Source organism: Zonotrichia albicollis, chromosome 6 (genome assembly GCF_047830755.1).
Source record: "Zonotrichia albicollis isolate bZonAlb1 chromosome 6, bZonAlb1.hap1, whole genome shotgun sequence".
Lineage (NCBI taxonomy): Eukaryota > Metazoa > Chordata > Aves > Passeriformes > Passerellidae > Zonotrichia > Zonotrichia albicollis.
The window spans coordinates 11,212,229-11,227,117 of record NC_133824.1 but is presented as its reverse complement, the minus strand read 5'-3'; the positions used below and the strand labels follow the sequence as shown (position 1 = coordinate 11,227,117).

At 38.9% G+C, this 14,889-nt stretch overlaps 1 protein-coding gene across 1 annotated transcript in view; it reads left to right on the top strand.

The window, feature by feature from the left end:
• The first annotated feature begins 2,187 nt into the window (after positions 1-2,187).
• Positions 2,188-14,889, top strand: part of SPATA7 (spermatogenesis associated 7) — a 45,969-nt gene continuing 33,267 nt past the window's right edge. Inside the window, exons 1-4 of the mRNA XM_074542515.1 lie at positions 2,188-2,378; positions 11,285-11,371; positions 12,034-12,126; positions 13,015-13,062. Coding sequence (XP_074398616.1) covers positions 2,339-2,378; positions 11,285-11,371; positions 12,034-12,126; positions 13,015-13,062 — 268 coding nt within the window. The 5' untranslated portion in view covers positions 2,188-2,338. The remainder of the gene's footprint in view (positions 2,379-11,284; positions 11,372-12,033; positions 12,127-13,014; positions 13,063-14,889) is intronic.

Sequence of the window (14,889 nt, the reverse complement as noted above, 5' to 3'; positions counted from 1 at the left end):
TATGAGAAATCTGTCATATGGGTTTGTACAGAACAGCCTAACACTGTATGTTGAGTACTACAAACTGAGTATTTGGGAAACATATTCAGAAAAAGAAACAAACAAAAAAAGTCTTAAAAAGTCTAGAAAGAACTATAAACAGCTTTATTTTGGGGTATTTTTTTGTTTTGTTTTTGAAAAAGCAGACACGTGTTTTCTGTGACATGATCTCTGTAGTAGAGAGTACTACAGCCAATCACATAGAGGTGAGAATCTTGTCAACTTTTATTCTCTCCAGTATCTTCAGGTATCTGAAATGGAAACTGTTTAAAGACTATCTCTACCTTTAAAATCTACAGATTTAACAATCTAAATTGTATCAAAGTATAAACCAGAGGCCCTGAAATACAAGAACAATGGTAAATAATTTCCTGAAGCCGTTTCTCCAAATCTCTAATTTCTCACATAATCTGCTTCAGAGAAAAAACAACAAAAATTAAAAAAATAAAATTAAAAAAAAAAACCACAAAAAATGACCAAAAGCTAATAAACAAACAAACCCCACACACAAGCTCTTTGGACTGTGTTTTTTTTGGTTTTGTAGCTTTTTCCTGACAGATATTTTCCAAGAGATTGACCTCAAATCCAAGAGACATAAAGGAAAATGACAAAATGCTATACAATTATTTTGATTTGACAAGAAAGTAAGGTGCTTATGACCTTATGGTTGACAGTAGTTGAAATGCCACAGCAACTGATGTTTTTATATAAAAAGCAGGCAGAAAGACGGAGGGCCAGAAGATGGAGGACCAATGAGTTTCCAAGGCATATATTTCCTTCCCTGACCTCTCTCAGACAAATTTGACACCAACTACATTTAAGGATGATTTAACAGAAAACCGACTGCCAAAATGATAACTACAACATGAATCACAGAAACTAAGGCTACATCAAAGGAGTACTTCATAATTGGTATATCTACAATTAAAAGGGACATCACAACATTCAATAGTCAGAATACTACTGAAGAGTTTTTTGAAGTACTTGGTAGAGTCTACACAAAGTACTGGGGCAGATAAACTACTGATTTAAACCAGCATGTATGTTTGTGTGACCAAGTGGGAGCATTGACTAAGGTATAAATAAGGAAGAAGAGTTGTTTTTAAGTAACATCCCCTGGATTTTGCTATGATTTTGAGCTACATTCAAATAAATTTTTCTAGCATGTAAGGAAGTGTAGCAAATAATATAAAACACTGCATTTAGCCTATAATTAATACCCATTTCGAGATAGTGAAGGGGAATGTCCCTCCATCAGGCACAACGTTATTTTGTGGCGTGTTGGGCTATGGAAGGGACTGCAGTACTGCTGGCCAGTCAGTGTGAAAAATCTTCACACAAAAACTCTCAGAGATTTCCCTGGTTAGTGTGATGGTGTTTGCAGGGGTCCCAGGATGAGAGAAGAGACGAGGACCTGACTCCAAGTTTCAGAAGGCTTGATTTATTATTTTATGATATATATTATATTAAAACTACTCAAGAAGAATAGAACAAAGGATTTCATCAGAAGGCTAGCTAAGAATAGAAAAGGAATTGTAACAAAGGCTTGTGACTGACTGAGACAGTCCGGACAGCTGGGCTATGATTGGCCATTAAATAGAAACAATCACATCAGACCAATCAGAGATCCACCTGTTGCATTCTACAGATAATCATTGCTTACATTCTGTTCCTGAGGCCTCCAGCTTCTCAGGAGAAAAAATCCTAAGGAAAGGATTTTTCATAAAACATGTCTGTAACAGATTAGGGAAAATAGCAACCTGTCAGACAAACTGTAAATATCACCCTATTGCTTCTTCACAGAGTTCAAATTCAGCATATCGGCATGCATACATTAATCAGTGATGGGATCAAAGGCTGCTTTTTAAAAGGTTATTTTGGGGTTCATTTTTAAGGTGCAATTCGTTTTCAAAGACATTGAGATTAATTTCTTCAGTGTAAAGCACTGGCAATGCTCTAGGCTCTCGCTTTGTCACTCGTTCCCTCAAATATCAGCAGATTGCCGTAAATTTCTCCTGAGCATTCATTATTCTTCAACTTTCCGTCAAGTTCCGAGGAAAGGCTTGGTTACTGCGGGCCCGTTACGGACGGGGACAGCGCCTCCCCGCTGCAAGGGCGTTTGGGGCCCGAGGCCCCGCGGCCCCGCCCGGCCCGGCCCAGGGCCCGCGCCGCCGCCGCGCGCCCGCCGCCATGGCAACGCCGAGCGGGCCCCGCCGAGCGCCGCCCGCCCGCGCCGCGGGACGAACCGCCGCAGCCGCCGAGCCCGGCCGGCGCCGCCCCCTCGGGCCCGGCCGGGAGCATGGGGCTGAGGATGCAGGGCGGCAGCAGGCGGAGCCAAGGTGCGGGGGCTCGGTGGCGGCTGCGGGAGGAACGGGGAGCGCCGGCCGCGGCGGGGCGGCGGCCGCAGCCCGGGGGACGCCTTGCCTTCCGGCCTCCCCCAACCCTGCCGGCCGTGGGGGTGCGGGGTGCGCCCCGTCTCGCCCGGGGCTGGGGACAGGCGGCTCCTCCGCCTTCCCCGCTGGCGTGTGTGAACGGGCACGGAGGCCACGGAGCCGGCACGGGGCCCTACGGAGCTCGGGGGCCGCCCGAACAGCGGGCTCGGGGGGTCGCGCCTCGCTCCTGCCCTCGCGGCCGCCCCGAGCGCTGCCGGCCCGGCCGTGCCGCGCGGGGAGCCGGCGGGGCGGCGGGGGAGGGAGCCGGGTGCCGCCGCTCGGGGAGGGACACGTCCGGCCCGGGACCGGCTGTAATCCACCCAGAGTCGGGGCCTGGAACTGTGCGCGCTACAGCCGTCACCGCACTGTGCCTCCTTACGGTACCGGCATCGAGTGCTGCTGGGGCCGCGCTTCAGGCTGCCGGGTTTTCTGTGCCAGCTTCTTTTCTTAGTTAACTTTCGTCTTCTCCAAAGCTGTTATTCATGGGTTATATTGGATTGTGCCCTGTGTGTACAGCGTCCCACGGCATTTAGCTGTGGATCAAAGTGTTTTGGTTTGGTGGGATTTTAATGCGAGTGTAGTTGAAAAATAAAAGACTCAGAGGTTTTGAAGGTCCTATAAAGTGATTCCTTACCCACATTTAGCCATCCGTGGGCTGCTCTGGTGCCCTGTTCCTTTGAATAGTCCTAGGGGCACTTGTCATTCATGATAAAAAAAGATGCAAACATGCGAAAATGCTTGCATGAGCCAACTGTGGCTTTTGGAAAATACCTAAAATATTTTCAGGTACAAACTTGATTAAATGCATAATGTAAAACAATGGTAGGAATTATTCAGTGCTGCATTGTAATGTCAAGATCATACCTCGCTGCATAAAATCAGAGCCATTTGAGATAACGTTAGGCTGTTGTGTTGTATCTCAGTGTCAGTTCCAATCTTTGGAGGCAGTGACAGATGCCGCTTCAGAAGATGTCTGATATCAAAGTAGAGTTTGAACATAAATTATAATACTAATTTTATATAGGAATATAAAATTCAGAGCAAAAACTAGTATCTTGTACACCAATTTTTTATGCTCCCTTACATAATGTGAAGGAAGTTTTATGAGAAATACATCCTTTTTCTGACTATTCTTACTATTGTCAAAATACTTCTATAGACAATCAGAAAGCATGCCAATTGTTGACTGTAAAAAGAGAATAAGTAGGAGTCAAGATCTAAATTTTATTCAGGTTGCAGCAAGCTTTACTTGAATGACTTCTGTTCAGCAAAAAAGTTCAAAAGTAGGGAAGAATTACTGTGTGTCTGTTAAATTGAGAAGCCATTGCCTGTCTGCATAGGAGGTCACAATGGAGGCAGGATTGTGTGGCTGAACAGTCCATCTGGGGGTTCTCAGGCTCCTTACAGAGAGCAAGGATTAGCACAGGTAGACAGACAGACTAATACACTGAGCTGAGCTGGAAATCTGTGTGCCCGAGCAAACTTGGCAGAACAGCCACTAGGCTGCTTGCAGTTCATGAAAGGAGGAGAACACATCATATTTATGGTTTTTCAAAAGAGTTGTATCTAAAATGTTAGTACAGAGAAAGTGGGATACACTATTCCATGTCTAGTTGTATGCCATGCAAAGTTTCTTGTTCAGTCTCAACCTCATCATTTCAAAGAACCAAAATTTGGCACTTGTTTGTATCAGGCCTTGTTTTGTCTAGCGAGAATACTGAGAAAATAGATATGTACTTTTAATATATCAGAGTATATAGGATTTTCATGTAGGTCTTGTCAAAGTTCAAATGAGGCTGAGATTTTTTTACCCTTCTAGAAATACCAAAGAATTAATCTGCTATGTTTTTCCCTAATTCCAGGTATAAACCTTGAAGTTATTTACTGTTGTATTTTCAGGAGTTAATATACTCACAGTTAATAGCCTCACAGATTTGTAGTATGACCTCAAATAATCTGAATACTGTAATTTTAAACCAGCTTTGTTGCTTAAATCCAGTCCCCTGCATTGAGCTGTTTAATGCCCATTGGTGTTCAGGAACAGCAATACCTGACAGCATCGTGCACTTACTGTTAATCAAGGACACACATTTGGGCCACTTTTATCTTACAGCATAAAGTGGGGCTGAGTGGGGAGCTCATCATTACTGCTGCATGGGGGCTGCTGTTGGGTTTAGGCAATTTGCACTGGCTTCCAGGATTTTAAAACTAAATTTAAATACTTCACATGTTTATAGACAACATCATCTTATTTAGATTTTTTTTTCTGGTATTGTAGGAAGTCCTTGCATTAATCTGGCTAGAGCTGAAAGGGTGTTAACACAGAGACTTGTGAACTACTTTTTTTTTTTTAATTCTTCCTTCATTTATCATTTGAACAAACAGCTTATTAAATTTACTAAATTATTTGTTTGGTAGCACCAGTTTTTAGAAGCTGAAATTTTCTTTGGCCAACAAGAAAGATGGAAAATTATCTAGTTATGTCTTCAAAGAAGGAAGTTTTATTTGAATCATAATAATTTTAACTGAAATTGGGAAATGTTATTCAGTGTTCTTAACTTCTTATCAAATTTACTTTAACAAATTAAAACCTTCACTCAATACATTGTAAATTGTGATTGGGTGAAGAGTCTGATACCCACCTCATCACAGCCTCCTTCCAGGTAGTTGTAGCAAACTGACATAAATTCATTTTCTTTTGCCTGCAGTTCTTATCACAGTTGTGCTACTGACACAAAAGCTGTTTCTGCTTTTGAAGTATGAATAGAGCAAGAGTTTGCATCCAGAACTTCCCTTGCTGAAGCCTATTGCTAGAAAAATTTTAACAAATATTTTTCCAGAGTCATGTAATCAGATATGACTCGAGGCTACTGTATTATTTCATTAGGTTCCTTAAATTTTTCAGAGGAGGGTTTGACTCTTGAAATTGAAATACAATTTTGGTTGCATGGTTTTAATTAATACAGAATACTGTAAGATTATTAATTCTAAAGGTCTGAGAGACCTAACTCTTAGGTATTGAGAGTATGTGTATAGAAGAGCTTTTGTGTAATCCAGCATAGTAAGTGTATAAATAGCACCCATCTAATTAATGGCTTAGGAGGTTATGTGTAGTGCTTGTCAGAGGGTGTATCATTTTCGTCATATTTTGCCTGTGCAAAATTCAGATGGAAAATTTGGGACTTTATTTGAAATTTGGAGTCGTGTGATTTCCTGGGTCTCTCTATTCATTGAGTTTTGCTTTAGGAAGTTTAGATAATAATGACTATTCTTTTTGCTGGTGAATTCTGCTATATATTAACAAATCTTAAATGAGATTATTTTAAAGATGACTTCACATGTGAGGCTTTATATTCCCAGGACTAATAAGTAAAACCAGAAAGGGGTTCAAGAGGCTTTTGTTTCATTTGCATGAACAGGAAAGAAAATACAGGTGTAATTATGACATGCTTGTTTTGCCTCACTGTAACTTTCAAATAAAATGGAGCAGTGTCTGCAGTAAGCAAGTGGCTAAATCTAAAGCCATGTTTGAAGGCCTCTCATGTTTGTATAGGTGCTGCAGAAAAGCAGTGGAGACTTGCCATGTTTGCCCCTGTGTTGTTCACCTAGGGAAGGAGTCTGTGAGCGGGTCACTGCTCTCTGCTGGCCTTTTTGTCCATCCAGTTCTGCAGCTGTTTGCCAGTTCACCCATCTGTGAATAAACTAGGAGCATTAGTATTACCCAGTGGCTGGGCAGGAGAAAACCCAACAAATTAATACACATTTTGCAGAGAAACTCATCCTGTTCTGAGGGTAAGAACTAGGCAGCCAAGGATAAGCAACCAGATAAGCTTGAACTAGATGAGCAATTGTAGTTCCTGTAGCACCTGGTCAGCCACAGCTGAGCAAGTGTTTGAGGGGAGGAATGGCCACAGGTAAGGAAGAGGCAGCAAACTGGGGATATTGAAAGGAGTTTAGGGGGGATGATACAAAGATTTAAGCTACATGAACAGGAGAGATGGCCTTATTAGTAATACTAATAGAATATGGTGGTTTTTTGAGTATATTGTGCTAATGTGAAGGGAAAACAGTTAAAAATAGAAAAAATTAGTTTCTTATTTAAATAAAGTTTAAATCCAATGTGGATTTTCGTAACTAGGTTAGTCTTCTAATGTACTCTGAGCTATCATCTTTCCTCTGTGTATTTCTGTGTTATATTCATATATACAAAAATTTTTGTAGCATAAAGAATTAATGGATTGAAATTGAATTGAAAATTCTCCTAGTTCTCTACCTCAAAAGGTAAGGAACATGTATTTCAGGTCATAATTCAGTTCCTTCAAGTATGACCTTGTCAGACATATTAGATAAGATTCTTAAAGGAGTTTCCATCCCTGCTTGAAGTAATTTTGGATTTCACAGAGATTATTTAAACCAGTTTTGTTTTTTCCTCAGCATGTGTACAGGATTAGTGTTGTTGTGTACTGTTAGTTGTATAGAGTTAGCAGAGTTAATTCATAGCAGGAAGCCCACTGAAGAGGTCGTAAAACTGATTGGTAGAATAAGGGTGGTAATGGCAGACATCCTTGATGTGTATGAAATTCACAGCACAAACCATCTGCATGTTGTTGCCTGAATTATCCACTTGAGCAAAGGTGTCTCTTTAACTGTTTCTGGTTTAGAGCATTGAGATATTAGGGAAGAAAAAAAGAGTTGGCAGTAAAAGAAGCAAGAATAGCAAACCTTTATAAATCACCGCAGTAGCCAGAGTCTTTGCAAAGCATTTGTCAGCTTGGGTCCTTATCAGGCTCAGAGGGATCAAATGCCCAAATCTCTTGCAAATGATGCAATTCCAGGCTGTTAGAGGCAGAGGTGTTTTGCATTGCCAGCTGAGAGGAGGCCACTGTAGAACTAGGAATGCCAGAGTGCTGGAGCCCCCAAAACCAAACTGCTGCACAGAAGGGTCAGTATTGACAGGGATGAGGATATTCTTCTGGAACAGCTGGGGAGACCTGAGGTCTAAATCCACCTGGGGCTGAGGGTTGTTTGAACCCAGACTGAGGTCTGGGAGCTGCCTTTTGGAAATTACAGTGTTCGCAGGTCTCTAGTTAAGGTTTGATGTCTTGTAGTGCTGGATTTAGATGCCTATATCCAATATCCCTCTAAGGTTTCTGTATTTTTATGGATTATCTTTAAAGTAGCAAGTCTTGATGGGTAAGGGTAGCGTGATAGATTGCGTTATTTATTTAATTTTTATTTGCTATGACTGAAGTACATGCTTGTTATAAAAATAGTAAGTCTAATACTTGTGTTTAAAATCTTTTCTGGGAGAACATGGTAATGAAAGACTGGGCTTCTTTCCAGTATGTATTCACGTTCCAAATCTGAAATGACTTTGTAGAAAAATCATTTCTATAAATTCTGCCTATCCACTAACAACCAGGAAACAAAGTAATCTGCCAATTTTTATAACTTTCAATATTGTAACATCAGAAGATAGGATGCATTTTAAATTAAAATAAAACTAGAATTTAAACAAATATCTTTCTATTTTCTTTGGAATAATATAGTTATTACTTACGTTAGATACCAGCTGGAAAAACATATAGAGAAAGCTATTTTAGTTTTTTCTTTATTGTTGCTTAGTGTCATAGAAGGAGTATTTGATTTGTTTGCTGTCTGTACTTTAGGAGAACACTCAGTATGAAAATCCTGATTTTATATTCAGTGGGGACAGTCCACTTATGTCTATAAGGCATTTATAAGGCAATCAGATAGTTACATGTGTCATATATCAAAGATATTTTCATAGTTATCCTCCCATTGTTTGGTTTATATTTGATTAGCTGTAAATTACTGAAAATCCCACCTTCTCCTTTAAAACTCTCTTTGCATATCTAAGCCTTCAGTTTGTTTCTGCTGTTGTGCAAATAACTGAAAACACAGCTGGAATCCAAATAAATACCCGTTCAAGTGAAAAGATAGCCTGAAATGATAGCTGTGAAACTTTTGACCATTAGCACTTTCTGCCTTCAGGAAGGTAAAAAGAGTCTGCGTGTAGCAAATTCTCCACTTTCTTCTCTGACAGTAGCAACATGTGTTTCCATGATAAGGGTGATTTCTGTGCCGTCTCTATGTCCATAGTCCAAGTAGAGGGCATAGAAACGTTCTTTATTTCTCCCGACTGACACTTTTGGACAGCTTTTTTCACCTGTGAAATAGTGATGCCAGTATTTCCTCCTTTTTTCCTCCCTGCTCCTTCCCCGGGTACAAGCCAGGTACAAATGAATTGTAAAGGACTAAACCAGCAGACAGTTTTTCCTGTAGAATTTCCACTGTGCCATCTGCTGGTGATGCAAAGCAAGTGAACCTTGTAAAGTCCAGTCTTGCAGTGCTGAGCAGTTGTGTCTCCAGCTGAAGACATAAAAAGCAACAGGTTTCTGAGTGTCCCTGATGGTGTTTAATGTGGGACAAAGTAATTTAGCTTACCTGAAGAGAATCAATTGTAGAGAGAGCAGTGTCTGCTTTTTTTAAAGTGATCATATTTGCTCTTCTAGGATTCTGTCATAAGGGTGAGTCAGTGGTACTGTAAGCATTTACCTAACAATACCACAGATTCTTCCCTCTGGAATTATAGCCAAGCTCTGAAGCACAAAAACCAGTAGAATATTTTGGTTATTTAAGCAATTGTAAATGAAACATTTCTGATTCCCAATTGTCTGCTGTAATCCAGATTTCAGGTATATATGCATGCAGGTTTTTATCACTAGAGAAAATTCTATCAACTAAAATTTATAATCTAACATTCAAGTCCTCCCAAAGACTTGCATTCTTCCAACACCTGCATGTTGTAAATTCTGGAAGTCATGGGTTTCGGAGTGGATCCAGCTAGACTGTGGATACCACTTGTATGTAGTAATGTATGGTAGAGAAATAAAATATTTTAACAGGAAATAAATGCTTTATTGGAAAAGGTTTGCAGTCATTGTGGAAACATTCTGAATCTAATAAATATAATAAACGTGTGTTTGGAATTTTAATATTTGAAAAATAATTTATTGTTTGTCCATATGTATCTCAGTTTAAATCACTAACTGAGATAAGGAAGAGTTGTACCATGAGGGGAATGAGCCATTTGAAATTGATACAGATGAGCAGGAATGTTGGCCTTTGGATTTAAAGATAACATTAAAGAGTTAAAACAATTGCAGGATAGTGATGAAAAAATCTCCAAGAGCTTTTTTTTCACTGTCCTTTTTCAGCTGCTGATCTGGCAACTTCACAGCAAAAGGAGTGAGAGTGCTGTTATTGCAAACACCACAGCTACTACTGTAAATCCACAGAAGCCTGTACTGTATAAAGGCTGGCTTTTCAAAGTATGAAAGTAATTCAAGATTGCCCTTGTATTTTCTGTGCTTTGTAAGAAAGGTAGAATCTGTTGATCCAGATTTAGTGTTATTTCACAACAGGGGAAAATTATTTTAATTTTCTTTTTTTTCTTAAGATATTTTTATAGCCTTCTATACTAGCAGTAGTCATTCAAAATTTAGTACAATATGGCTTTTTTATAAGGCCTTGAGTAAATAATGTTAAAACATCATTAAATGAATGGTTTGTTTTGCTGAAGTCTCTACTAATTAATATTTAAGACACCATGTTCACCATCTTGTGCAACATGCTGTTGAACTTAAATACAGAGTTATATACTATGGTAGTTATATATGTAATTGCAATAGTATTGTACTAATCATGATGTAACAGTGGGAAATGAAAAAGAAGCCCTGCAGAGCCAGGTGCTGGGCATGCAGGAGGTGAGCTGTGAGAGGTGGGATGAGGGGCTGTTGCCATGTGTGGCATGGCTGTCACCATGGCTCCCTGCCCCCTGGTCAGTTTGTAAAGGTAAACAGCCTGTATCACCCCAGCTGAGGTCACTGGGAGGAGATTCCTGCTCACACTGGGCAGGTCCAGTGTGCTTCTTCATGGGCTGAAAGGGGGAAAGCCAGAGGTCAGCAGGAGCAGTAATGCAGTTGAGTTTCCCATTTCACCTGCATGGTGGTTGCAGAGCCTTGAACTGACAGCTGAGAAGTACAGTGGGGATGGGAAGACCACATGGACTTTGATAGTTAGTAGTATTAAATCTGTAGAACTTGTGTGTACAGTTTTAGAATTAATGTTAAGTAAGTGTGGTTGGTATACTTACCCTGTTAAAAAAATCCTGTTTGTTTTGGTTTACATTTTATATACCTTGAATGCCTTAAAGCAGTGCTCTGTATACACTAGTATTTGTAGTCTTGGCATTTCTCCTGTCCAAATTTGTTCTAAAACAAATTTGTTCTAAAGCCAGTTTTTAAATCTTAGGTTGCATGACAGCCACAGGTTTTCAAAGAGGAGATGCAGATCTTTTAATCCACATTCTCTCAGTTTCCAGAGCAACTGGTTGTTTAAGTTTTGTTGGCATCTCCACTTGTCTGTGGAATTCCCAGTCTCTCAAAGTGCCATGAACTTTGAAACAAACTGGAGGTTAGCATAGAAACAGAATTGTGACTGTATCTCTGTAGAGTTTAATGACCGGTGTTACATTCAGACTAAAGTGTTCTGATGGTCTGTTCTGCTGTTTAGCTCACTGAACCACTGAGAGCGCTATCATTGCACCTTGGTGTTTAGATTAAATTATTTAACTACATTTATAGTTCAGTGATTATAAAATGATTGAAGAAGATTTTGAAAAAGATCCATTAGAACCATTCTTGCATTTTTTGGAGAAAGACTTTATCTTGTCTATAAAAATATGTGTGGGGATTTTTTTCTAACTTTGGTTTTTGTTTCATGTTTAGTTAAGATGAATGAATGCCCAGGTCTTGTCATTCCCAGATGTGGTCCAGCAAGTCCATTTAAAGGACACTTAAGTAATAAAAGTAATGGTAAGTAACGTGTACTTTCATCAGGTCGACTTGGTTCCATTTATGTGAATTCATTGATTTTGTGCTTAATTTTTTCTTAAAACTTCTGTATCAAGCTTATTTGGAGAAGTTTAATAGTACTTATGTTTAATATGCATTACTGAAAATACTTTCAAGGAGTTAGTTTTGCCTTGACTTTACTGCAGACTACTAATTGGTAGCAAGATGAACAAATATATAAAGATCTCCCATCTCTGTTAGCTGTAATATACTTATATATATAGATATGTTTACCACATTAAAGAACCCCTGAGGTTAAACACATTCCTTTAGAGCCAGTAGTTTACATGGGCTAATTTGTGATTCTGTGCTATACTGACACCTCAGACACCTTTTTTTCTCAAAAGAACATAGAGTGAAGAACAGGAAGTTTCCATGTTAACATTTTTGTAGTACAATTTCAGCTACTTTTGCAGCTATTTATTGAATTAATGGCTCATTGAGGAAAGAAAAAGGAGACATGATGATTTCGTGTGATAGTAACAGATAAAAAAATACTGCCTTTGAGCAAAGTTAAACAGTGTCTTAAAGTTTGTGAGTTTGAATTGCAGTTAATAACTGTTTAAAATTGTAGTATTCTTTTGCTTGCCTTTCCAATGTTCAAATGTATTTTAATCTTACAGCTTTCTGCATTTGCTCCTCTCGAAATCTAGCTAGCCAATACCTGATCAGAGATCACATGGTGGTTCATTATAACAGAGTTCTTGCAGCCAAAGGTAAAAATGTGCATGTATGAATGAACTGTCTCCCCCTAAATTTACCTCCGTCTCTCAGAATAGCATCATACCAAGACGGGATGAACTGGATTGTAGAAAATTGCTTTTTCTTACCCATACATGTGTCAGCAAGGAGATGTGGTTTCTACTTTATAATACTTATGTATGATTGAGATGGGAAGTCTTGTATGAAAACATTTTCCTTAAATGTTACCAAAGAGTCTACCTTAATTTTAGAGCACTTTGCGCTGTATTGGCTTCATTCTGCTTTTGATGAAATAATGAATTATGAAATAGTAGGCTGAACTGAAGGTCATAGTGACAGTCATAATAGCAAACATACAGAAATTATTTTAGGAATGAAGGCAGAACATTTCTACCTAAACTCAGATCACAATGTCTTTCTTTTATTATTTTTATTTCAAAAACTTAATAATCTTTTGTTCATCTTGCAATGAATAGTAATAACAAGTTCTAAGGACTGTGAAAATTGCCCTGTGTGTTTGCAAATGAGAAAATCTTGTTACTGACAGAGTCCATCCTCACAACTACAATAGTCACAATGTTATGTCTCATGACATACTCAGTATCCTCAGGAATGCAGGTAAACGCTATCAGAACAAAATGTACAGAAACCTTTTGAAAGGAGTCTTCATTTAAGTGATGATTTTTCCTTTAAATATGTGTTTTACCCAGAGAGCTTTATCTCAAATCCTGTGACCATATTAATGACAACCTAATACTTTAAGTACACAGTAACTAGAATATTTTAAAATAAACAATTAAACTAGTCTTTTTCTGTGTTGTTTTGTTACTCCATTTTTCTAGCTGTCACATATACTAAGTAAATATTGAGTCACTCACATTTGATGTTTTTCTTATTTTCAGCAGCTGTAGACACTTCATTGCCCAAAAGTAGGTTGGCCAGCATCAAACGTAAGTATTTGTTATGTATTGATTCTGTAAATGCTGCTGTAAAACTGACTTAGCAAAAGAGCCAGTGAAGAGTAACAATAGCATATAACCCTTAACTGAGCATTCATGTGTCTGCTTGTTTATTCAGCTTTCACATCCTCCTTCAGCTACTTGGAGATACCTTGAATCTGCATCAGTGGAATGCTGGAGAGATGGATCTGGGCTGGCAGGGATTAGCTGTGCTTAGCAGGACACTTCATTTGTCAATGGCAAAAGTGTCGCAACTGCAAGAGAAAGGATAATCTTAAGTATTGGTACAAATGCATAGCAAAATCCTGGACCTTTCTTAACTAAAACCTTTGAGGATTTCTCTCACTGCTCAATGTGTGCAGTGTAACTGCTATCTTTTTTCTGACCTGCATTACTTTATATGCTGTTCCATCTGACTAAGATTCCTTCACAAATAATAAGAAACTCTGCCATTTAGGCTGAAAGTTTTGTAGTTATCAAAGAGGTAATTCCATGAGAAACACCTACTTTCAAATTCATAATTTCTGGTCTCACTGACTTCTCAGTATTTAAAGTTAATACCACCCAGGTATATCTTGTTCAGTTTCTGCACTATCCTTATAAATTCTAGGTTTTTATAATAAAATTTAAAATTATTTCAATTTTATTTCATACTTAAAATTAGAGTGACTGCATTTTTTCCCTGCAGTTCTATGCATTGTTCATCAAGAGATACACATTTCTGTACTGTAATGACCTTGCAACCAAGTGTGACATGTTCAGGTGTTGAGCTCAAGGTACCATTTGTAGAGTCTCTAGTAAACCCTGGAGAATCATTTTCCTTCCTCCGTTGTTCTGTGAGACAGATTACATGGAGATGACAGCCAGTAGCTCAGACAGGAAGAATGTTGCAAATATGCTGAGGAAGAAAAGTAATAAAAAGGGGTTTTAGAATATTTTCAAAACAATTTCTTCTTTCTTGCTCAAGATGAGACGCGTGATTTAGCCAGGCACAATTTTAACTTCAATGTGGTTGAATATCAGCAGTATCTTTCATGTCACTGAGGATGAGGGGTTTACACCTTTATTCTCACAGTAGTTCACTGTGAGTAGTTCTCTCAGTGGCATGTCATTGTTTTAACTAAAGCATATTATTACTTTTTTCTCTTTGTGTTCTTTGTGTAGTTATTGCATTCCAAATAAAGTTTCTGTTCCCCCTCTATTTCAGGATTTGGGCAAGGGGGTAAATTTAGATTAAAATTATAAGATTTATTAATAGCGTAGAGTTACAATACAGAATTCCTGCAAATAGTGTTAAAAAATACCTCCTGAAAATGTGCTCCATGTACTGCTAGAATAGCAGGTGAGTATTTCCCTTTGGGGTTGTTGCCATGCATCAGTCATTAGTGTTTAAGAATTAAACATGATACTGTAGTTGGCATTCTCCCTGGCCTACTGAATGTGTTCTGTCCTTAAAGTGGATTTAGTTTCCACTGTTCTTTTCCTGGTATCTTAGCTGGCAGCAAGGCAGGCAAGGTGCCATGCCCCTGGGCTAGCAGTGAGCATGTTCCTGTGTATTAGATCAGGCTTACTGACTTAAAATAGTTGTTAGAATGTGAAACTTCTTGAAATGTGAAACTTCTATGTTCAGAATTAGTCCAAGCATGTTGATTGATACCAGTGGCCATTAGAAGCCTGTGGTTGTGAAACTTGTGCCAGAAAACTTTACAAAGGCTATGCCAAGACAGCTGCTGCTACACATGCCTGGTTTCTAACAGTACTAACTTTTTAACCCATATGTTTAGAGGTTTTTCCACAAGGCATATTGATAGTACAGCT